Below are 25054 nucleotides of genomic sequence, written 5' to 3' on the forward strand. Positions count from 1 at the left end.
GAAAACTGCTTTTCCATGCACAGAATGTTTTGCACATCTTTAGTATGTGTACACTTGGTAGAGCTTTATAACCTGTGCATGATCTATCAAATACAGACGGATATTTACAGGTATTCCTTGGTTAATGACAATAATTGGGACCAGAATGCTAAGTGATGTGGTCATAAAGCACAACATCAGGTGATGGTGCTGCTTAGTGACAGCAGTTCCAGCACTTTCGGTTGCCATTTTTAAGTGAATCCCACAACGTCATTAAGCACGATATCACAGGTCGCCATTCACGACCTCCTGCCAGCTTCCCCATTGACTCTGCTTGTTGGAAGCCGGCAGTGAAGGTTGCAAATGATGATCATGTGACTGCAGAATGCTGTGACATTGTAATTGTGTGCCAGTCACCAAGCTCCCAGATCACAATCACATCAGAGCAGGGATGCTGCAATGGCCAGAACTTTGAGGACTGGTTGTACGTACCATTTGTTCAGACTCATTGTAACTTTGAACAGTCACTGAATGAGTGGTTCTTAAGTGAGGACCACCTGTATAGAAATGTTACACACACACACACCCCTAGTCTCAGAAGGTTTATCTAATAAAATTAACTGATTCAGACAAAGAAAAACTTTTTAACATCTGTTAAACTGAAGCTTGGAATTTGTTTCCAAATGATATGACAATATCTTGTAGTTTAAGACTACTTTAAACAGTATTAAACAAAATCAGGGAGAATACATCCAGCAATAACTACAAGCCATGTAGAACCTATAGACGCTAATAGATACAATAGGTAGGCATAATATGAGGGGACAACTTTTATGTTTGCTTTTTCACAATGCTTCCCCATAATGATGTTGCTGGATACTGCAGAAAACAGGATGCTGAACTAGATGGCTTTCTACACTGATTTATTATGGTTCTCTTAAAGTGAAGGTGCTCATGGCTACAGACAACTTCACAGGGTGGATGCCCTTTGAAAGTTATCAAAATATTAGCTGCTTCGTGAGTGGAGCTATTTGCCTGATAAAATGCCTGTTTCTTTTTACATAATGCCTTATCAGGGGTCCCTTCCCTTCCCAGTTCCTCCTCTTATCTCCACTGTTTTGTTGACACTTCCTCTTTCCTTCCCAATGCAGTTATTCCTTCCTTTTACCCAACCTATATTTTTCCCTTGTTTTGCTGTTTCGGATGGATGGATGGATGGATGGATGGGAGGAAGGAAGGAAGGAAGGAAGGAAGGAAGGAAGGAAGGAAGGAAGGAAGGAAGGAAGGAAGGAAGGAAGGAAGGAAGGAAGGAAGGAAGGAAATAGATGTATCTAAATTCATGTATGATTCTTGGTGTGTGGGGGTTTTATGCATGTGACAGAGAATATGCAGACTTTTGTAGATGTATTTATTTATACAATTTATAAGCTGCCTGATTCCCAATGAGAATGGTTGGCTTACAAATAAAAATAAAAAACACAAAACACAAAAAAGAATCATAAATGCCCCGCCCTCACAACAACATATAACCAAAGAAAACCCATCCAACAGGGACTCAAACTTCACTCTGCCCCAGAGTCTGGGAGAACAGTCAGGCCTTAATAGCTTCCTGAATGTCGTCAGGCTGGGAACTATCAATCTCTGGGGAGATATCATTCCAGAGGGCAGGTGCCGTGACAGAGAAGCTCTGGTTTATGGGTCCCACAGGATGACACTGCTTAATCAATGGGACCTGGAGCATGGCTACTCTGCCCAATCATACAGGACAGGCAGAAACAAGCAGAGGCAGGCATTCCATCAAATAACTAGGCTGCATGCCATGAAAGGGCTTATAAGTGATAACTAGCACCTTGAATTGCACCCAGAAGCCAAATGGTATTTAGTGTAGCTTATAGAATGGTGGGGTCACACCGGCATAACAAGCCATGCCCAACACTGCTCATGCCACTGCATTCTGGATCAGCTGCAGCTTCAGGGGCAGCCCCATGTAGAGCTCATTACAGTAAGCCATTCAAGAAGTGACTAGAGTGTGAGTGACTGTCTGAAGGGTCTCCTGGTCCAGAATAGGAGAGTAAGTAAGTGAGGGCAACTGTCAAGAACTATGTTTTGTTTTGTCATGTTTGCCACCAGGCAAAATCTGTTCCAGATGACTTGCTGCAGCCGCTGAGTTCCCCTATGCAACTTTGAGACACAGTGCCAATGGATTTTATTACTGATGTACCCCTGAAAAAGGAGTATACTACCATCCTTGGAGTGGTAGATTTGTTTACAAAGATGGCTCATTTCATTCCTTGCAAGGGCCTCTGATCAGTTCACAAAACAGCACAATTTTTTTTAGAGTATGTTTTTAGGTACAGAGGTTTAGTCAATCATGTGATCTCATGTCATAGATATCAATTTATCTCCAGGTTTTGGAAGGCCCTTTTCCAAGTATTAGATGTAAAAATCCATTTGTTGTCTACTCAACATCTAGCAATGAACTGTCCAAGAAAAGTTATCTACAGTGTTACATCTCTTATCAACAAGACAATTGGACTAAGTTGGTTGCCACATGCAGAATCTGCGTGCAATAACTTAGTACAACCTTACACTGGCATGTCTCCTTTTCAGGTGACTTACAGTTTCCACCCCAGGTGTTACCTCCAAAATTCCTGCATCTGCAGTTCTTCATACTTCAGACTTCCTGCAGGAGAGGCAAGTCACACAGCATCTTTTAAAAAACAGCTAGATTTGGTAATGGCTGCATACAAGTGAGCTGCAGATGCACACAGACAAGAGAGGCCCAAGACTACTGAGAGGGATTTGGTGTGGCTTTCTATGAAGTTTTTGTCTTCTGCTGACCTTCCAAGAAGCTGGACTCAAAATTTAGTGGCCCCTTCCCACTATTCTGTTTATGGGGGTGGGACTGGGATTTCCAGAATGTGTTTCACCTACTATTGGCAATCTCAGGCTGACCCAGTGGGGGAAAATGGGGATTGCACAGGATCTTTGTGTTCATCTGTCTGCATGCTTGCTTGCTTATTTATTTATTGCCTATTCTTTGTGGGGAAAAGTTTATTTTATTTATAAATTTATAAACTGCTTTAGTCTAGGCCTAAGAGATATACAAAAGCAACAGCCTCAGCCAAAGCAATAATAACAATAAAATGCAGTAATATACAATAAAATATATAATTATGTTAAAAAAATACAATTAATATAACATACCCTGGCATCAGGAGTTTTACAGCACTGAAGTCCCAAAGGTCTTCTGTAAAGCGAAGTTTTTATGAGCTTTTGGAAGGCAATTAGAGTAGGAACTACTCTTGCTTTGGGGGCCAACTTGTTTTAGAAGAGGTTAGCCCCCAGAGAGAATGCCCCTTTTGGGCCTCCTTCTGTGGCAGCACTTGATAGGTAAGGACATTCACCAGGCATTCTGTCTGTCCTTAGACTGGGCAGGCAGAATATATATAAGTTAGGCAGTTTTGAAGACACTGAGGCCCTGATTTACATATGAGACTATAGATGACAACCAGCACCATTGTATTGGTGTTGTATTCAGTAACGTATCAGTGCATAGCCAGTGCAGTTCCTGCAGCAATGGTGTTACCTAGCAATAACGTGACAGTCCAGTAAGCATACAGAATTGTTTCAAATGTGGGGTTATTTTGCTTTTAGGTAAGTATTGTTGATCTCAAATAAGTTGCTAAGTCAATTAGTAGACATAAGCTGAAACACATTTCTATCTATTTCAGCACTGGGGCATCAATAGTTGAGATTGTTAGTTACATTTATCAATTTCCCAATAACCTCAGCACTCATTTTATGTTACTGAAATAGCTATCATAATATTTTAAGGCCTCCCCCCTTCTATTCATATAAAATCTTCTACACTACACCATCATGGTAAATGTGTGTATTATTTCAGAATTTACTAGGTGTATTTATATCAATTCTGTGTGAATATGCATGCATGTATCGATTCATAATAATTTATACTATACTTCATTTTACTGTAGTATAATATTAAATCCAATATAGCATACAGTAAATATAGTAGAATAATAACTTGAACTTCAAATGCAGGAAATGTAGAGAACTCATGTCAACAGTCAACATAGGCCTTGTAAAAAACCTAGATAAAGATATGTATTATTTTTTACCAAATATATAAGTAATGTAAGTCCTAATTGCTAGGAATAATGTTGGTACTCTATGGTAACTACTTTTCATAAATTGCATACCATAATAAGAAATTTCCCCGTTCTTACATAATTCATCAATGGTACATTGACAACAATCTCCCCAAAACAATTTTAAACCTGAGCAAACTGAGATAAGCAGGTTTTGAAGCATCCTTCTTCTTGAACATCTACTTACCTTTTAATTAATTAATCACATACCTATATTTTCCTGAGAGTCACATTCACTTTTTTTACCTTAATTTTTTTACAAGAAGCAGATAAAGAATTTTTTTCTCATAGGCTACAAGGATGATCCTTGAAGCTATACTTCTACTGTCAACCTATTCTGGAAAAAATGAGTCTAATAGAGGAAATAACAATATAATGATAGCACATAATACATAAAGAAATGTGAATTAATCAGCTGAAACAGTTATAATAAAGAAACAATGGTATGGTAATGATAAATATTGTGCAGTAAAGACTGATCTATTTGCAAAGTTATAAGTAGCAGTAGGAAGAATTTTTTGGACTGCCTCAATAAAATAGTAAAACCTAGCATTAGGAAATTAAGCATGATGTATATAGTAAGGTTTTCCAAACGGCACAAACAGAAAATTATTTTGAAGGAAGAATAACCCAAGCATCACATAAAATACAATTTACTAATAAAACATAGTATTTCAGAAATAAACATCTATATTAAGCATATTTAATTCATTTTAATGGAAACTGGCACTACAAATTACATTGGTTAATGAAAGAAATCTTACAGAGTTAAACTTGACAATTGACCATTTGGGAGGAGAGGATGTCTGCTAAATCCAAATTTAAATCATCTGCATGTAAATGGTGTCATTTGCAGTGAAACCTCTATTTAACAGAGAGATCTTCCTTACATAGGCTAAAGTTCAAACAAAAATCCTGTTCGTCAATATCCATTAAATTGAGATTTTACTGTATGGAAAATGGAATATTAGCTAAGTTATGGAGTAAAGAGAATTATCCAGTGCTCATCACTTCTTTTCTATGGCTCAGATTCATATTTACCAGCAAGACCAAAGAGTTTTGCAGAAGGTCAAGAGAGAAAAGTTTCCAAAAGAAAGCTATTGGAATGAAGTTCCTTTGCCAGCCAGCAGAATTTGGATATTCCCAACAGGTATTTGTTGGTGTGGATGGACTCAGAATCAACATTTTCATAAGGAATCTTGGCTTTTTGTCACATAGACACAGAGATACACCTAACCCTGGGATAGAAAATTTGAACATTTTAAAAGACAAAGGCAAAAATAGAGGAGAAAGTAGTGGGAAAAGCTGTGAGCCATGGCTGGAAAAAGATAGAGTCTCTGGTAAATTTGGACTTGCTGGGAATGTGGGGGATGTCCAGGTAATAGAAAAGAGGGAACATCTATTTCAAGGGAAGTCTAGTTCTGAAGAAATAGGAAACAAGGCTAAATAGGAATCTGCACTAAGACTAATTTCTTTTGTGTGAGTGTGCCGTGTAAATTTTCTGTATTTTTTTTTAAATCTTCTATGCAAGCTCAGTAACTGCATAGTTCAGCCTTTTATGCATATCCTCAGGTTATGCATGAAGAAATAGCTTCACTTTAGATTTTTTCCTGATTTATATTAATTAATTTGAGGTGTTTACCAATATCTTCTATAAATTCTGGCTGAGTGCTCATTTATAGTAGACCAGCATTATCTTGTGGTCTCCCAGAAGCATTTCATTTTGTTTTGTATTTTTTTTCATCAAACTGCTGTTTCCCCATAATCTGAAGAAATACATATCATTCTCCTTTGTTACTAAATGTTTCCTTTTGAATATTTAAAATGAAAAAGGATGTTGTAGTTTCTTTCTTTTTTTAAAATAAAATTTGTGTTTGTTTATCTCTGGTGAGACTGGCTTCTCTTCAAAGAAGGGGGGAAGGACTCAATATGTAGACACCATACTTGTACACTACATGTCAAGGAGACTGCACTATTGAAATTATTATACTTTCTGCATGTTTACTTTACTGGTAATTAAAAGTCAGCATATGGTATGAGATTCTAATCTTTCTCACATACCAGGGTTAGGAGGAATATGCCAAGTAGGGTGCCATTTGTAAGATCTATCAAGCCATTACTCCGAAGCAGAAGGTGGGGCCAGGGTGTGAAGACCAAGAGGGCTTCTGGGAGAGGCCTGAGAGCTTCAGGCTGGGCTCAGCTGTTCTGCTACACTAGCCTAACTATTAATATGGGAATCATCTTGACCTCAAAGGACAAGCTGTTCCTTAAGGCCAGGGCTGCCACTGAAAATATATGCTCCTAGGTTCCCCTATCCCCTTTCCCAACTGGAAGATCAGAAGCATCCCCTCTTACATTGAGCATACTAGATGAGTTATACCATAGATTGTTCCGTAGATAAGAAGTATTGAAACCAGAAAGAGCTTTACAGGTTAAAACTAGCACTTTGCATTGTACTTGAAAATATTACAGTAAATAGTGCAATGCCCATAATACATGTGTTGTCCTGCTGAAATGACTCCACCTGCAAACAAATAGGCCACTGCATTTGGCACAAAGGAAAGTTTCCAAGTTATATTTAAAGGCAGCCTCATGTACTGTATGACTTACCATCACCAGAACATCCAGGTTATAACTGGCTCACCAACTGTAGCTGGGTGAAAGGCTTATTGATCAAAAAGAAAAGGATAAGGGAGAGGTTTCAGATCAGTACCTGAGACCTGATAGGAAGATAGAAATAAGGGAGACCCTTGAGAAGGTATTTTGTATGAAGTTGGAAGAAAATCTGAATAAGTAATTATGAAATATTTTAATGGAAGACAGGCTCAATCCCTGGAATATAAGGAAATAAAATATTAGAACACTTGTTGCCAAATCTCTTAACTGGGTCCATACTCAATTCATCAAGAAAAGTGGAATAATGGGTCCATTTGGCTGCAAATAAATAACAAATTGCAATATTTAGGTTGCAACCAGAAAGCCTATGAATTCCTATGAAAAGGAATTGGGAGCATTATCCATGCTGTTAGTTGAAAAGTTATAGATAAGATGAATACTTGTTAGCTACAGCTCTTGGACTCTCCTCATTAGCTTTGGAGAAAATCTCTTACCTTGGATTGCTTACTTAATCCCTTAATTAATTAATACATTTAAACCTTTTATTTGGATTAGAGCTTGAATTGTGTCAGAAGAATAATGTCTCCAAAAGCTTATTATCAGAAAAAATAATACCCCCCCTCGTCCATCAAAGGGAAAATGTCATCTATAGAAAAGCTTGTACCTAAAAGCCTTAAAGAAGCTGATACTTTGAATTTAAAACAATAATAGAGAAAACAGGTATCCTTCATAAAGACATGAAAGAGCTAAAGAAGGTAATTACAGAGTCTCCTGAGACAAGGACTGATCAACTTGAAAACACCGATAAAAATGCACAAAAGAAATAATGGGTCTCCATGATGAAATAGTTCAAATGCAACGTTCACTACATAGAAATAATTTAAGAATATCTCTTTTAATGTAGAACAAGAGCTGCCCCTAGTGCTCTTAATGAAAAAAAAAAATTACATGAGCTTTTTTCATTGCAATCTGAATATAATCTAGAAACTGAATGTGCATATTTTCTAGAGTTTCACTATCTTTCAAAATTAAATCCCAACCTATTTGTGGTTAATTTCCTCTACTTAACATCCAAGGTAGTATTCTGTAGCATTCATCAAACAACTTTTTTGGAATATACTGCAATAAAGATAATAATTTTTCCTGACCTGTATCCCAAGTTAATGAACTGAAATAATTTAGTGTGCAATATTTTACAGGAAGATGGAAAGAGATAAAGAGCTTTTTCTTTATCTGACAATATTTTGTTTGTTTGTTTGTTTGATTTATATGGCTGCCCATCTTATAAGGCACAACTCTGGACAGCTAACAGCAATAATAAAAATACAACAATAAAACACTCCAACAAACAAACAAGAAAAATCTGGTGCCCAATCAACAACATCTATCCAACTATACAGTCTCTAGGCTCCAACCTTGCTATCTCAGTGCCTGGGGAAAAAGCCAGCTCTTAACAGCTTTCTGGAAAGCTAAGAGGGTGGGGGCCTGCTGGATATCAAGAGGGAGGGTGTCCATAGGGCAGAGGCCACTACAAATCCCTCCTAGGTCCCACTAGATGGCAACATTTGAGGGAATGTACCCATTGGGTGCCCACTATCCAACCTAGTGGGAGGGGGAGATACGGTCCCACAGCTAGCCTGGCCCTGTGTCATATATGGCTTTAAAAGTAATAACCATCACCTTGAATTGCACCTGGAAAGAAACTGGGAGCCAGTGCAGCTTGTGCAGTAATGGTGTCGCATGAGCGAACCAAGAGGTGCCCAATATTGCATGAGCTGCTATAGATTCTGCTGTAGATTATCCTTAGATTTTGCAATGAAAAAAATTACCTGATCCAGGCAGATGCTATGGATGATCAGAAGGAGAAAATAAATTGTAGTCTCTATGTATAAATGTATTAATTTTTATTGCAGATAGACTTTTTTGCTTGGAGGAGAGTAACTATATTGTAGAGACATATCCTTTGTGGAAATTTATGTACTTGTAGTTACATTTTTCATGCCTTCTTTTAAAGTTTAAAAATGTTTTATTATTTCATATTTCTAAGTGGGGGCTTTTTCTGTTTCTATTTATTTTTAAAAAGTAAATAAGTCTCAGGTTTATTGAATACTGTTTACATTTATGTCATCTTTAACATAGAATGTTATGACTTGTCAATATAAGACAGAGAAGATTCTTTCTAAAATGGGTAACTTAAAATTGTAGGTTGCCAGGGTGGGGGTGGGGGTGATGCAAGAAACTTATATTATTGAGATGGGCAGCTATATAAATGGAATAAATAAATAAATAAATAAATAAATAAATAAATAAATCTTGATGAGAAGGATTTCTTATCAAGGAGATGGATTTGTCAGATATATATTTGTGGTAATTAAAATTGGATAGGAAAGTAGTAGCAAACTCAAAAGTCAAATGCTAAAAAGCAGAACACTAAAAAAGAATGATAATCCAGCCATAGTAATTTAGGCTCCAAAAGCCAAACAAAACAAAACACTCCCCCCCCCAAAAAAAACGTGGAGGTTTGAAGATGCAGAAGTAGGGTGCTACTGGATGTCATTTACAACTGGAAAGGAGCTGGTGATTTTGGCATGGCTACTAGTTCTTAAGAGCTGGAGTTGATATGATGGCATATTGACTTGCATAATGATGATTTTCCCCAATGAACTTCAAGATCTAACACTTCTGCAAATTGTAGTGATTATTCTGGATAGGATTTAGTAACCTCAGATAGAGAGGATGCTAACTGTCTTCCACTGTCTGACTGGGTGATAAGGGAAGGTTGGCCTGAAAACTTGGTGGAAGAGCCAGAGTAATAATTATCTGGGTCTGAATCATAAGGTAGAGGATATTCACAAGGAATTGGGAGGTGGTAGAAAGGTGACAAAAACTTGCCATGATTCAGAGTCAGTAGAGAAAGAAATAAGTAATAATATAGTTATTGTGTTGTAGAGTTCAAGTACACAGATCCAGTAGGGTTGTGATTTGGATGTCTTGAAATTATGATACAAATTTCAGTCTACCAGGTTGACATCTTGGCAAACAAGACTGAAGCACTTGTGTCATGCCATTTTAGAGGAGACACCAGAGAGTGGTCTAAGATTTCTCCATCCAAACCCAGCACTTTGGCTCTGGAAACCATTTTAGATGAGAAAACAGAGGCTAACTCCTCACATCTGAAACTTAAATTGAATTTCTCTGGTTCTCTTGCACATGTTCAGCCTTCTAGATGAAAAATGAAGAACATCTCTTCCTTCTTGAATGTCTGATTACTATTATGGTGTTCAGAAATGCTATTTGAACTTGTTTTTTTGATGCTGATGGAATTATAATAGCTCTCCCAGAGTTGGAAGAAATACTGGAGAAGGCAGAGGTGGGTTGATGAGATTAATACCATGGCTAAAAATAGAAGTGGTTTGGAAAATGTCACAACTAAGCCTCAAGGTAAAGCCTTTGGAAAACGTTGAGCATGAGGTAACCAGTACTAAATTTATCACTGGTATGGCTCCAAACAAGGGTTAAGGAAGCTCTCTAAAGAACAGCTTCTTTGACATAGCTTCTTTAACATAGCTTTTGGATGTAATATTTGAACAGGCTACTTGGGCTATCATGAACAATAATTTAAGCAGTTTTTTTAAAAAAATCAAAGAATAAATGTGATCATCAGATTTTGCATCAAATTGAGTACACATCTTAACCTTTTACCTTCTGATTTTCTAACAGAACACAGAAAATAACCCTCAAATGTTTGTTGCTTTTTGATACATATACTTTTTAAAAATGTTTAAATAATACATTTATTAATAGAAAGAAAAAAAAGAAAAAAGCAAATTTTAAAAGATAAAGATGAAATCAACAACTTGAGTAACCAATTAAAACTCTCTTTAAGGAAAAATAACAGCATATTTACCTAGAAGATGCCAGTTCAGCAGCCTTTTACTAACTTCATCTTTACAGTTTTGGGTATTTAAAAAAATTTTTTTAACATACCACATGCCCTTTTATTCATTTATGCAATATGCTACTCTAAATCCATCTTTCACCAGAAATCCTTTATTCATTTTTTTTTTTGTGAAAAGAATATTGTTTTGGAAAAATCTCAACAAAAATCTCTGAATGTTTTCAAATTTCTCTCCTATTTCACCTTTATTTTTGCCATTATTTTCAGCATTGTAAATACTGCATTTTATTCTGGGCATATGTAAAATTTGTTTATTTATTTATACAAATATATGTATGTTGCCACATTCCAAAAACTCTAAGCAGTTTACAAATACTATCAAATCAACAAATAAAATCTCCAGACCCAACAAAACAGCAAGCCTAAGTTAACCAACATTTCAATTTCACCGTTTTGCCACGGTACTTTTGGATTTAACCAACACAATGCTAACAAAACCATTCCTCCTCTATACTCTGTAGAATGTAATGAACTATTGAATGACACTATTTAAATAATAATTAACTATCTTTAAATTATAAAGACAGTTTTGTGGTATCCTTAAGCCTAACCGTTTATTATAAGAGTATTATAAGGGGTGTCGTGGTAGCAACCGTATCATTCTCTTCATTCCTGCAATTTTGCATAGATCTAAAATTATGTCAATGGAGCAAACTATCACAAAAGTCATTCTGATTTGAGGATGATCCTGTCCATCCCTGAATTCAGTATACTGCCACTCTCAATAAGTGTTATCTGAGCAAGGCAAGATAAGTTAGTTGCTTATGTCTTCCTCTGATGAGTTTAAAAACCACTACAAATATTCCCATTCTGTACCATGTTAAGAATCTATAATTTCAGAGCACAGTCTTAAGAAAAATGCCTTAGTAATTACCACTTCTATGTAATGAGAAAGGGAGGGAACAGTAACAAATATAATGTATCCTTAGTGTTCCATTGTTTTCAATGCCAATTAAAATCTACATCTAGCCCAAATATGTATTGACCAATTCAAAATACAAAATTTGATAAAAAAAATATTCAATCTGAAATTAAGAACATACTCATACTGTAAATATAGCTTCAATTTAAATGGTCCAGATCGAGTATTAGTAAATGGAAAAAATGAGCAGTGAATACCACAGCAAAATTCTTATCTGTTTTTCTGTTTTACAGAATTCTTTGTCTTTTTTAAAAATTTTACTTTAATAGTTTACTAGAATGTGTTAAACTAATTCTAGTAAGATACATTTACTAGAATGTAGTTTACTAATCAATTATGCTGCTAGATTTGATGCAAAAATATTAACATAATGGTAAAATGATAAGTATCTATACATTATAACTAAAGTGAGAGGAACAATACAAATACCTATCTTTGAAGAACACCTTTATCCTTAGAAATCTACTCTCAGAAAAGATCAGATTAATTGATAGAGATTAGCACTGTTTGGGAAGTCTGTTCCATGCTGTCTGACCTTAGTAGGGAGTTCTATAATGAAGAGACTTTACGTCTTTCTTTCCAGCTGTGTTTCTTAGAAATAGGGCTCTGCAAAAGAGATCAACTGAGTTTAAGTTTTCCCACAAGGCTGAGTAGGTGGAGTTAGTTTAATACTATGTATGAAGAGGGGGGAGGTTGCATTAGGTTTAAACCACTAAGGGTTAGTTGAGTCTTCTAGGCTATCCAGAAAAGTGGCATAGACAGTGGAGCATACTAAAGAGTCATTTTCTTCTCACTCACTGCTTCTCCCTAGTTTGTTTGCCTTCATCTATCAAAATGTGCACATGCTATGAGTGGGCAACTTAGCAGACCCTTGCCTTCACATTTGTTCCTTATTTGATAGCTCCTTGTTCAGTTTCATTTTCTCTTTGTCTCAATTACAATTCTCTTTTTACTGTTCTTGGGAAAATTGGCCCTTCTGTGTTTTTTTTAATTACAAAATTTTATATTATTCAAACATGAAGCAGCCTCTGTTTCCTGTTTAATACCTAAATCAATCAATATAGGCCCACTCAAGATCAGCAACAGAGGGAATGTTTAGTCAAGTATGATATTATCACTTTTTAGCCTCACTTTGGCAACGATGATAAAGAAATACACCTTCATGTGTGTGTGTGTGTGTGTGTTCAAAAAATTCTGCCTTAGGTAGTAGTGTTTTTTTTGTGTGTGTCCACATCACCTCCATTTTCAAGCAAATGCTGCTTGTTTGGAATACAAATTCTAAATTTCAAACAACACCCTATTTGCAAGTTTTAAGGCAATTAAAATAGGACTGAATAAAAATACAACTGTATGCTACACGTAAATATTTGTTCATTTAGACCATCTAAATTATAACAATCAAATACCAAAATATATTTATTCTCAACACATACAGTTCAGAGAATGAAATTAATATGAGTTATGCCCATATATGATTCACTTTTTCTAACAGCTGGCATGTGGATGAAATCTAAGTTAAAGTTCCAGTTTCCTGATGAAAGAAAGAGTATTGATATGCAGATCTCCATTCAGATATAGAGATGGTATATAGAAATTCCTTCTGCTCTATTTTCCATTGTACAATTCCACATTATAATGGACAGAAATGTGAATGGTGAGATCACCATCAAATGGGTATTCCATATACTCCCACTCAACAGGACACCATCAGCATACTTGATTGTAAGTGATTTCCTTAACCATACACATGCCATTTTACAGTAACAATTAAACAACATGGGACACATATGCTAAAGGGACGTAATTTTGCCAGAAAATACATTATTAAGCCCCTTTAATAGTAATATACATAAGAAATAACGGTTTATTGACTATGCCAAATATCTCAAACGAGAACAGCAGATGAACGCCATAGTTTCATACCATAAATATTTCTAAAAGAGAATATTCTGGTATGAGAGCAGAGATTGCAAAAATTGAGTGAACAGTACTGACTAAATTAAGACCATAAACTGGGTAGTAAGGAACTTGCCATAAGGATATCTACTTTCTACCCTGAAAGCCACTATCAAAGAAAAATCTCCATGTCCGAATTAGAGATATATATTACCAAAGATAAACAAGAACACTGCAAAGTAGCCTATAGACAAAATACTAGCCTCTTGGTGGCAGTCAGGAAAAATCAATTGTATTTTCTCAGTTGTTTAATAAAGGTATTTTTATTTCTTTAAGAAGAGAATGTTCATATCATATCAAATATACAACTTCTGAAGCACCATATACAAAACAACAATATTAGTGTTTGAGAAATATTGATGGCTTAAAACAGGAAAATAAACTATCTCACCTCTGGTGTGACATCCCTTGGTGCAAATCCTGTTCCTCCAGTTGTTAAAATCAAGTTGAGTTCCTTTTCATCACACCAATCTATCAGTGTCTCCTGAAAAATGTAAAACAAAATTAGCAGGTGTTCTTTGTTCATAGGGTTTTGCAGAGGTTCTCAAACACTGTGGTGCCATGATTCCTTAAAATTATAAATTAGTTTGTGTGACAACCTTTTAAGAATGATACTGATAATTGCAAAATGAGCTGAGTGAGCATATCACTTTTACCAGAAGCTACCCAAGTGGTGAGCATGGTGCTGTACTTTCTTCCTGGCTCAGAAATGTCCCTGTCCCTGGCTGTACCATATCAGCAGTATGCCACTTACAGTAGAGCATTCTTCCATCTTGACTCTCCCAGATATCAAAGCTCTACAGTAACTGGGTTCCCTGCCCACGTACCTTTCAACCTACATGGCCATCAAGAGATACAGATGCCAGTTTTGCACCTTGGTTGTGTTCAAACAACCTGCTAAACCCTCCTGTAGATGGGCTTTTTGGGATTACCATGTTGGTCAATTCTGGCCTTGGATGCATATGCTAAGGGAACCCAATTTTGCCAAAATTGAGAAAATTCAATTTTCTCAATTCCCATCCTGAATAAAACCTCCCGGTTGAATAGCAACTGGGATTTAGCTCTCCTTCCCATTACCAGTGTGCCACAAGCAATGCAATAGCTTAAACACTAACTTTTTGCAACAATTATATCAAAAACCCTCCACATGAGATTTTAGCAAGCTGAATGGAGCTGCAATTCACTATTGTCATCTGAAAAGTTCTTCTAAAATAGGATTCATATTGTACTCAAGTATATAATGGGTAGAGCAAATTATACATTTTTGGTTATAAACAATAATTATATCTTTAAATGTGATTATAAATATTACCGTATTTTTCCATCAATAAGACGCCCCCATGTACAAGATGACCCCCACTTTTCCAACCCCAAATTAAGAAATTGATATTTTAAGGATAGCGCAGAACACATTTTTATTTAGTAATTAGTTAACATTGACCTGATACACTCGGTGGGAGGAGGTCCAAACCGTCTCTCTGCAGCTCTATTTCCACGCTCTTTTGCATAACTGATTACATTCAATCACGAGTGAAACTGCCGATAGCTTGTCTCTGCAAACAGACTTCCTCCAATTGGTTTGTTCAGCATCAGTTGACGTCAGTTACATAAGGCTCGTGATTGGAGGAAGTCTGTTTGCAGACTCAAGCTATTTCACTCGTGATTGGAGGCTAGCAATAGGAGGAAGCCTGTTTGCAGACACAAAGTATGGGCAGTTTTGCAACCGCGCGGCTCTCTTCTCGGCTGACTTCCTTGAATAAGACGCCCTTCAATTTTTAGCGCAAGAGTTTTAGAAAAAAGTATCGTCTTATAGTCGGAAAAATACGGTACTTTATAGTGTTAATGGATGTGATAGAAATGATATTCTTCTAAAATACCAAAAATAAGTCACAGAGGTTGAATATGTTCTGATAGCAACAGCTCATCCTACATTATCACCTCCCTTTGACTATATAAGGGTGTTACTGCTAAATCCCCGGTATGTATTCTTTAGTCAGCTGGTGATATGACCCACAGTTTCACAGCTGGGTAAACAGCCTAAAAGCCCCTGAGAACTCATAAGCCAAAGTGATTGAACTAGAGTAATAAATATAGAATTTCTGTAGGAATCGAATAAGTTAGTTTCAGAGGCAGACAGGAAGGTTATAATACCTCTAATCTGAGAACCAGCATCATGTACTGACGAAGAGAATGGATTGTGACCTTGGTACTGTCACTATTTTTCAACCCTATCTATCTCACAGTGTTGTTACAGAAATAAAATTAGGAGATATCCATGCACAATGCCTTCAACTTCTAGAGAGAAGATGAGATATAAACCACATTTCAGAGAAGAAGAAATTTCTGAACAGAATATAGAAAACATCTCAGCAAAGACAATACATAGAGCCAATTTCTAAAGGAAAAAAACAGGTGTACATGGCAGAATATCACACTGTAATGGTATGTGGGAATGACCTTGGAGACAGGGCAAAGAGACACAACTGAGGGAACAAGGGAATGGTCAGATAAAAGGCAGCTGAACCCACAGCAGGAATGTGAGTGGGGCAAGAGGCTTAGAAGAGACCCGCCCTAGTTTCTTGAGCTGTAAAGAAGATGGCAGGGGGAGGGGGGAATGCACTTTCAGATTTGCAAGATCATAATGTAGCTTTACAATAAAGTAGAATTAGCTCATCTAGTCATGTTTCCTGTCTGGTCTACTTAGGCTGATACATACAAAAGAGGAAGACAATCAGGAACATTCTATTTCTCTGAAGCTATAATATAAATCTCAGGTTTTCCTGTAGATAATAATTTTGCACCACTAGAATAAGAAGAGATTCCAAAAAGCACAAAGGAAGGAAGGAATCATGCCACTCCCTCAAGGAGAACTGGGATAATGGCAGAGATCAAAAGATGTAGTGGTATGAACTCCCTTTAAGACAGAAATGTAGGAAGGGATTGTTTAATTGCATGGTCCCCACTTTTCTTTATTTGGTGACCATGACTATGAAAAGTTTGAGAAACATTGCTTTAGGATACTTAGAAATTAAGAAAGGGTTCCACCTCTGCTACTAACTAGAAAATGTATTATTTATTTTGCTGCATATAAAAACTCCAACTTTCTTTTTAATTTTCTTTTCACAACACTTCACAAAACATTTTTATAAACTCTACCATTTTGTTATAGAGTTTTCAACTTTCACTATCATCTCTGTCTTTGATTATATATTCCCAAAACCTTTAAAAGTTCAACTGAAGAGTCTGCTTTTGGTGGGAAAAAATGGTTCTTTAGGGAGAAATGGTATTTAAATGTCACTATGCTTCTCAGAATCCAAGAAAATGAAGCTTTGCCTAGGATAGCTTAATAAACCTATTTCAACCAAGAGGCAGGATATGCGTATTTTAATACATTTTTCCACTACTCTGCTTGTCTTGTCTCTTGCATATATTCTCAAAATACAGAATTTGCTTTCTATCTTTAAAAAAAATGGAAAACATTTTTCTTTCAGTCTATTTCTGAATGAAACAATTTATAATTAAAGAAGTGACACAGCATACTACACCAATTACATTTATTATGTAGTCTTCAAAAGCACTCCATAACAGAATGTACTGCAGTAGTCTAATGCTGAAAGATACTGATAAGTGCAGCCAGGCTCTTTCTGTCTAGGAAGGGCTGTATATAAACATATTGGCCAAATTGTCTTTTGGTAGCGGAGTGGGAATAGAAAAACTAGTTTTAGAAATAATGAGATAATTATGATCCTTGCCTGTGACTAGGTGTATACTACAGGGCTAGGCTATTGTTCCTTACTATCTTTTTCAGAGAAATGAATTTGCAAAAACAAATTTCATGCAAATTGAGAAAGAAATGATAAATTAATATTAAAAATTAATTGCAAAGTATTTTTATTACAAACACTAACATTACTATTGCTAAAAATGAATATGAAAAGGAAGTAACAAAGTCTAAATACATATTCTTAGGTCAATTAATTTGCTTTAAAAACAAAAGCAAAAACAAGAACTACCTATTTTTCAAAGGAGGTTGTGCATTCATATATCATCAGCTATTCTGGAGATGGCCACTCCTTACATTAAAAATACATTAAAAATACAAGACATGCTATTTATAATGCCTATTTTATAACATGATTTGTTTAGAAACTACTGTATCAAAACAAATATCACAAGTTTATACAAACTTTACATCCCCTATTTGGAATTTGATTTTCAACCAATTAAAAAATAAATAAATTAAAAGACTCCTCCTTGCCACTTATTTTTCCCAGCAGGGTTGCAAGCATCTGATATACAGCCCTATGATTATTCCCAGAACATTTAGGGCTAAAACAGCAATTATACATTACAATGCAAGAAAATAGTTAGCTTGCTTCTAGTTGTTAACAATTTCTTTCTTGTAAATTTGGGATGTTATTTCTCATTTATTTCAATATTTTAAAGATATGAAGCAGTAAATAAAAATTTTGCTCCCAAGATCCCAAAAGGCAGGATTTGCCAAATACAGTACATATTAAAACTATAAGAAAAGCTTTGTTAGAACTAACCAAAGACCTATCACATCCAGGATTCTAATCCCCCAAATATCCAACTAGATGCCTATAGGAATGCTACTGTGAATATAAGACTACCCCCATCACACTCAGGTCTTTGACAACTTATACAGTATTTAAGATCAAATTACCTCTGACACTGTGAAGAATCTAAAGCATGGTAACTAGAACCTGATACTTCACAAATCTATATAAATCCTTTTGATATTGACTGTGGACTCCTAAAAGGCAAAGATGAATAATCATTATCACCATTTTGTAAAGACTCTTGGAATTACAGAAAGCCCAAAACACAAAATGAAAATAGTCACTGCTAAAGTAAACCAGAGGCATTTATTATGCTGCTATCTGAAAATGTGTGTCCCAGAGATCTATGGATGTTATGCAAATCTTCTTGGAGAAGCAAAAACAAAACATTTTGAAGTGATATTTTGTGACATAAATGTACTTTTTAGGTCTTGAAGATTTAAAAGAGGACACATTCCCTACCCCCATCCCCATAAACCATAGGGATGGTGAAGTACTGAGAGTAAAAGCTGATTCCTCAGATCCTAGGTCAACACAGTAAAAAGCCAACACAGCCATAGAAAAAAGTGAATATTTTAATTAGGCCTCCCTCCTGCTTTCTTTAACAAAATGTAATAAAACTTTTTTGTTTATGTATGGATGTGGAAGGAAATGCTGTTTTTAGATAGAGGTGTACATAATTTATCTTACATTATTCAAACTGTTTATACTTGGCTTTTAATTGGCATGAGACCCTGCTTTAACTATGGTTATCTTTGATTTACACTTGGCCTTTAACTTGCATTAACCAGATTTAACATAGTTGAGACAACTAGTTGGCAATGCAGATTTATTTACTTAATTTATCTAGATTTTGGAGGCTTAGAATTTTAAAAGAATGCATGATATAAAAACAAACATGAATGCTCATACAGAGACACACAAATAACAACCAAAAATCATTAGGGGCTTCACAAACATCCTAACCCCAGGTCTGGGAACAGAGCCAGGTCTTCAGAAACCTAAGGAACATTTGAAGAGTGGGACCCATACAGATCTCCAAGGGGATGCTGTTTCAGAGGGCAGGCACTGTGAAAGAGAAGGCGCTAATTTGTTTTTTTAATATAATTTTATTAAGAATTTTAATTACAATAGTAAAAATTAATACAAACTAAACTTAGAGAAAGAGAAGAGAAAGAAAAGAAAGAATAAAAAGTGCAGGAAAAAAGAAAAAGAAAGAAAAAAGAAAAAGAAAAAGAAAAAGAAAAGAGAGAATCTAATAAAGAAAAAGAAATATATAAAGAAGTGAACTCCAACCTTCATCACAACAAATATAAACAAATTTAATAACTGAAGAAGAACAGCCACCCACCAGCAAAGTATTTCTGCCCTACATCAAAGGGGTCACAGATCGCATGGGAAAACTGATGGAAAAACACAATTTCCAAACAATCTTCAGACCCACCAGAAAAATACAACAAGTGCTAAAATCAGCAAAAGACAAAAGGGATCCCCTCACCGCCGCAGGAGTATTCCGCATACCATGCAGCTGCGGGCAAGTATACATCGGGACCACAAAACGCAGCATCCAGACCAGGATAAAAGAACATGAAAGACTCTGCAGACTACAGCAACCAGAAAAATCTGCAGTAGCTGAACATGCTCTCAAGCACACTGGACACAAAATCCTATTTGAAAACACAGAGATACTGGACAACACCAACAGCCACTATACCAGGCTATACCGGGAAGCCATTGAGATTCACAAACACCAGCACAGCTTCAATAAAAATGAGGAGAGTCTAAAAATCAACAAAACCTGGCTACCAATCCTGAAAAATACAGCCTGCAAAAGGTCAACACACTCAGCTCAACCACCAGGATGCGTGAACAGTTCACACAATGAACATACTAATCACCCCCAGCAGCCACTCGTTAACAACTCAATAGAAGAAAAAACCCTGTCTAATCCCCAGGAAGATACATACATATTCTGACACCAAAACAAGCAGCCACTCGTTAACCCAAACCTCACCCCCCCACCACACACACCCCCAATCCCCCCCCCCCGCAGATCTCTATAAATACCCACAAAAGGGTCACATCATCCTGGGCACAGAGAGAATTGCTTCTGTCTGTGCTCCTGCTCTCTGAAGATGCCGGTCACAGATGCTGGCGAAACGTTAGGAAACAAAACTTCCAGAACACGGCCACACAGCCCGGAAGACCCACACCAACCACAGTTTTATTTTAACCTTGATCAATAAACCAACTTTATATTCCTTCCTTTTACTTCTAACAGCGTCAATCTTTAATTCAATCAAATATTGTTGTAGGATTTGATTCCTCTTTCATTCTTCTTTAGCCCATCGCACAGAAATTTCTTCAAGGCTTTAACAAGCCTCTTTTGTAGGTCCAATAAGAAAACATTTTCTAAGTCATACTCTTGGTTTATCATTTGTATTTCCCCTTTAATTTTCAAAACTTCAGCCAGTTTCTTTTGTATATCCAGTAAAGTGTCCTTTTCCAAATCATTCTCTTGGCCTGTCATCTGTAGTTCCACTTTTAGTACTTTCTCTGTCTTATCAGATAAAATTTGTTCCACATCTGTCATTCCTTCATTAATATATTTTAGATATCATCTATCCATAGAAGCAGACATCATTACTGACAGTGTTGATATTGTACTTACTAATTTCTGGCTCCATTCTTCAAAGATCTCCTTTAATATTTCCAATGTTACAACATTTTGTGTCATTTTGTAAGCCCCAATATTAACTGACATCAAGACAGGCTTGTATTTTTTTTTCTTCTGCTTAAAATCTTTAGTTCCCTCTAGTGTCCAGTTTCTAAAATCATCACTTAACTTTTATTATGACTTGTAATAGCCAGGATAGCCAAAATAAGTCTGTTTCCCATGAGAAGCTGTTTATTTTTTACAGTTAATTCCAAAATCTTATAGTAAAAGTTAATATTCCAAATTTATCTGGACCCTTAATCCATTTATAACTTTCTTAGAATCATAGAATCAAAGGGTTGGAAGGGATCTTGGAAGTCTTCTAGTCCAACTCCCTGCCCAAGGCAAGAGTCCTCATACCATCTCGGACAAATGGTTGTCCAAACTTTTCTTGAAAACCTTAGATCAAAACTTATTTAGCTTTTTCCTGTTTATTTCAAATTATTTAAGTTCTTAGGCTTATAATTAATTTTTCTTTTGTTCAGAGTTGAAGATAAACTCACCCAATAAAGACTTTTCAAACTTGTTGTTCCAAAGGTCTCTAATAGCTTTAGAATAGTTAATAGGTAATTTCTGAAAGTGATTAGAAAGTGAAGTTTGCGAACTCAGTGTCCTTAAAAAGTCTCTGCTATGGTTGCAAACAAGATGGTTGATCCTGTCATTTCCTGGTGCTCAAACCTGCAGAAAATCGCTGTCCTGTGGTCTCCTTGTGAGGAGCAGCTATCTGGAGCACATGCAGGCAATCTCCTATCCTCTTTATCCAGAGAGGTTCTAAGAAACCAGTCTACTCACTGGTTCCTTGGTCTTTACTACAGTCATCGGCTCTGCTTTCTCAGAGCTGTCTTCAGTTCGCCATACCTCCCCCAGAAGCCTTAGAAGACACTGATTTGTAATTAAACTACAATGACAACTTATTTTTTTCATAAAGAAATATATAAATACATCTTTAAAACCAAACTTAGGTTTTCTTATGCTTTTTGCAGCATCCATATAAGCTACAGTTTCAGAATTTAAAACTGAACACAATGTTCAACTATTTTCCTCATTTTTATGATTATGGAAAGCAAAAACCCCTTTCCAGAAAAGGACTGGCATTTTTGCTGTAAGTGTAATCAGTAGTTTAGGCCTTTACAATATCTCCTACTACACAAGTCTTGTATATACATTTCCAAAGCCTGTATGTATAGTAAAATGTACCTTGCAACTACAGTATATTGCTTTTTATAAAAGTTTTTAACACATAATTATGCAGAGTGGCTCCAATGATAAACTACTTCTGTTTGGCTCCTACCACTCTCAACTATCACCTAATTGCATCAATTTTATCAGGCTACAGCAGAGAGAAGGATTGAGACAGGACTATAGCCTGTTAGTTATATTTGACTCTCTTTTCACGAAGCATTTCCATTTTGGGTGCTGAGCTTGTTATCTTCTTTCCTTCTCATCTGACTCCTTTTTTTGTTGTTTCTTTTACATTGTGAAACAAAGGGCAAGGAGAAAGATACATTCATTGATCTTTACACAAGTTGTTTGAAATATTATCAGCCTCATATAAATAAGTTTAAATAAATATAAATGTCTGTTTTTAAGTAGTTAATCTACAAGTAGTCCTTGACTTACAACCACAATTGGGACTGGAATTTCTGTCACTAAGCAATGCGGTCATGCGGTCATAAACTGACACATCATGTGATCGCATTGCTTAGCAACCACAACCCCAGCAGTCCCTGTTCCTGTCATTAACTGAGAATCACGGGTCGTTAAGCGAATACCCACCCCAAGCCATTCTGTGCTTGGTGCTTCCCCGCCCTGGGCCTCAGTAAGATAAGGGGATGCCTCCAACTCCCCCCAACCGCCTATTCCCCCCATCTCTACCCTTTTGGCTGCCCTGTACCCTGCCTTGTAGGGCGGCAAGCAGCCCCAGAACTGCATGGCTCTGGGGCTGCTTACCACACTCTGGGAAGTCACAGCTGCCCTAGCCCAGTCCCAGTCACCCTCACCACCCTGCATTCCAGACCCCAGCTGACCTTCACTGTCTTCTTGCTCCCGCTGTTGACAAAGCATGACTGGCCTGGCTGCTGGGCCAGGGGCTGGGCTTCATGCTGTGGGGGGGGGGAAGCAAACAGCAGCCCCTGAACTGCAGCGCAACACAGCGCAAAGCCCAGCCCCAGCGAAGCCCAGGAGTATGGTGCAAAGGGATTTTTGGCGCACTGCGACTCTGGGGCAGCTTTTTTTGGGGGGGGGAGCACAAAGCCCAGCTCCAGCCCTGAAGCGTGGCACAAAGGGGCTTTTTGGCACACCATGGCTCTGTGGCTGCTTTTTGCTTCTTCTTTTTTTGTAGTGTGAAGCCCAACCCCATACCTCATCAGCAGCGGGAGCAAGAAGATGGTGAAGGTCAGCTGGGGTCAAACAACAGGGGGCCAAAAGGGCATAGATGGGGGGGAGATGGGGGGGAGATGGGGGGGAGTGGAAGCGCCCTTGCAGCTGTAAGTGCAGGCAGACTACCAAGGGCCTGAATTTTGATCATGGGGCTGCAGGGGTGCTGCAATGGCTGTAACTTCAGGCACAGGTTGTAAGTCTCTTTGTTCAGTGCTGCTCTAACTTTGAACAGTTGCTGAAGAAATGGTCCTAAGTCAGGACTACACTATGTGTCCTTCCTTGCCTTTTTGTTTATGAATATTCATTCACCTTGTGTGTCATATATGGCCTACTCAATGTAAAAAGACACAGCTAAACTAGACACCTTCAGCTATTAGAGTAATTAATTTGACTGAATGACAAACGATTATAGGCTTGGGAATTGGACATCATCCTATTCAGATTTAAAATGATTTCAGTGATTTCATTCAACATATTTAATTCAATAAAAAGTTGACCATAGATTAATGGAGAAGCTGCAGTTACTTCATTATTTGGCAGAATGGAATGAAAACAGCAGGGACAGTAAACTCTTTGGAATATATTAACCCTGCAAAGTCTTGATTTATGAAAAGAAAGTTGTAAGAAGGCTTCAAGGATTTTATTACAGTACATTTTTGAAATATTGCCTCTATACCATTTTTAGGACAGGGATAGCAAAAACAAGATAAAGACAGCACAGTACCCTTTGAATTGTCCAGCAAAGACTCTATAGATAAGTTGCACTGAACCAATACTCAAAATGCTTTATATTAACTTTAAAACAAACAAACCAAATTCTATTTAAGAAGTAAGCTGTTACTAAAAACTTAGTAACTTCTACTGCTTGATCACTAGGTTTTCTGTACTGATATGTTTCTTAGCATAGCCCATTTACCGATTATTCTGGGAACAATATGTTGTGTGCTGCTGTGCAACATTTTTATATACTACTGTTTTATAATGTTATATGTACATTTTTAATGTTATATATTTTATAGCATTAGATACCACTGTGTGTATAATCACTGTGATACTGTAAGGCCCTAAGCTGGAGAAGTGGGAATCAGCAGTTCTATTAGTTTACTAAATGTATTTTATTTATGTACAATTTTAATTAAGTTTACCACACTTTTCCCAATCTGAAGGTAGGAAGAGAACGGTTCAATTTTGGTCTACAATTTAAACTCTAAGCTAAATAAGTAAGTAAGTAAATAAATAAATAAATAAATAAATAAAATTTCTGTGTTCTACAGTAGGCAAATGTCTATATATATGGCTTCTATCTTGTCTGCAGTAAGGCAGCTTGTTTTCCTACGTTGTGTCTGTGAGTCTGCTGTAAACAAGTTATGAATACTGGGTTTAATGTCTGGAGACTTGGGATTTAGTATGAAATCTGATAGACATAAAGAAGTATCTGTATAATATATGCTAATACATGCAGTAGTCTAACAACAAGCAAACTATTTCAGACTCACACAATGAATCATTCTGAACCTCTTTTGTTTTCACTCTGCAAGTGAACATACTTACACAAATTCTAGCAGGAAAATTAGACCTAAACAGAAGAGAGGGGTTTTGTGAAGTGACAAATTCACTGGCCAGCTACTCATTTCAGTATCAGAAGTCCATCACTCATCCCTCTCCTCAGCTTTGTCCATACTGGATTGAAAGCTGCAGCAATGTTTGAGACTGCAAATTCAGCAGAAAGTCAACTGAATTTTTCCAAACTGACTCAAAAGCACATATTTCAGT

The 25054-nt window shown here is 36.6% G+C and overlaps 1 protein-coding gene across 8 annotated transcripts in view; it reads right to left on the reverse strand.

The window, feature by feature from the left end:
- GPHN (gephyrin) overlaps nucleotides 1-25054 on the reverse strand; it is a 284049-nt gene that overhangs the window by 150881 nt on the left and 108114 nt on the right. For all 8 annotated transcript variants that reach the window (XM_088145626.1, XM_088145622.1, XM_088145627.1 and 5 more), the window contains exon 4: nucleotides 13995-14087. In XM_088145626.1, the coding sequence (XP_088001752.1) occupies nucleotides 13995-14087 (93 nt within the window). The remainder of the gene's footprint in view (nucleotides 1-13994; nucleotides 14088-25054) is intronic.

This window comes from Python bivittatus, unplaced genomic scaffold, assembly GCF_059951505.1.
Source record: "Python bivittatus isolate LINGU-HERP-01145 unplaced genomic scaffold, Pbiv_v1 ctg000480_np1212, whole genome shotgun sequence".
NCBI lineage: Eukaryota > Metazoa > Chordata > Lepidosauria > Squamata > Pythonidae > Python > Python bivittatus.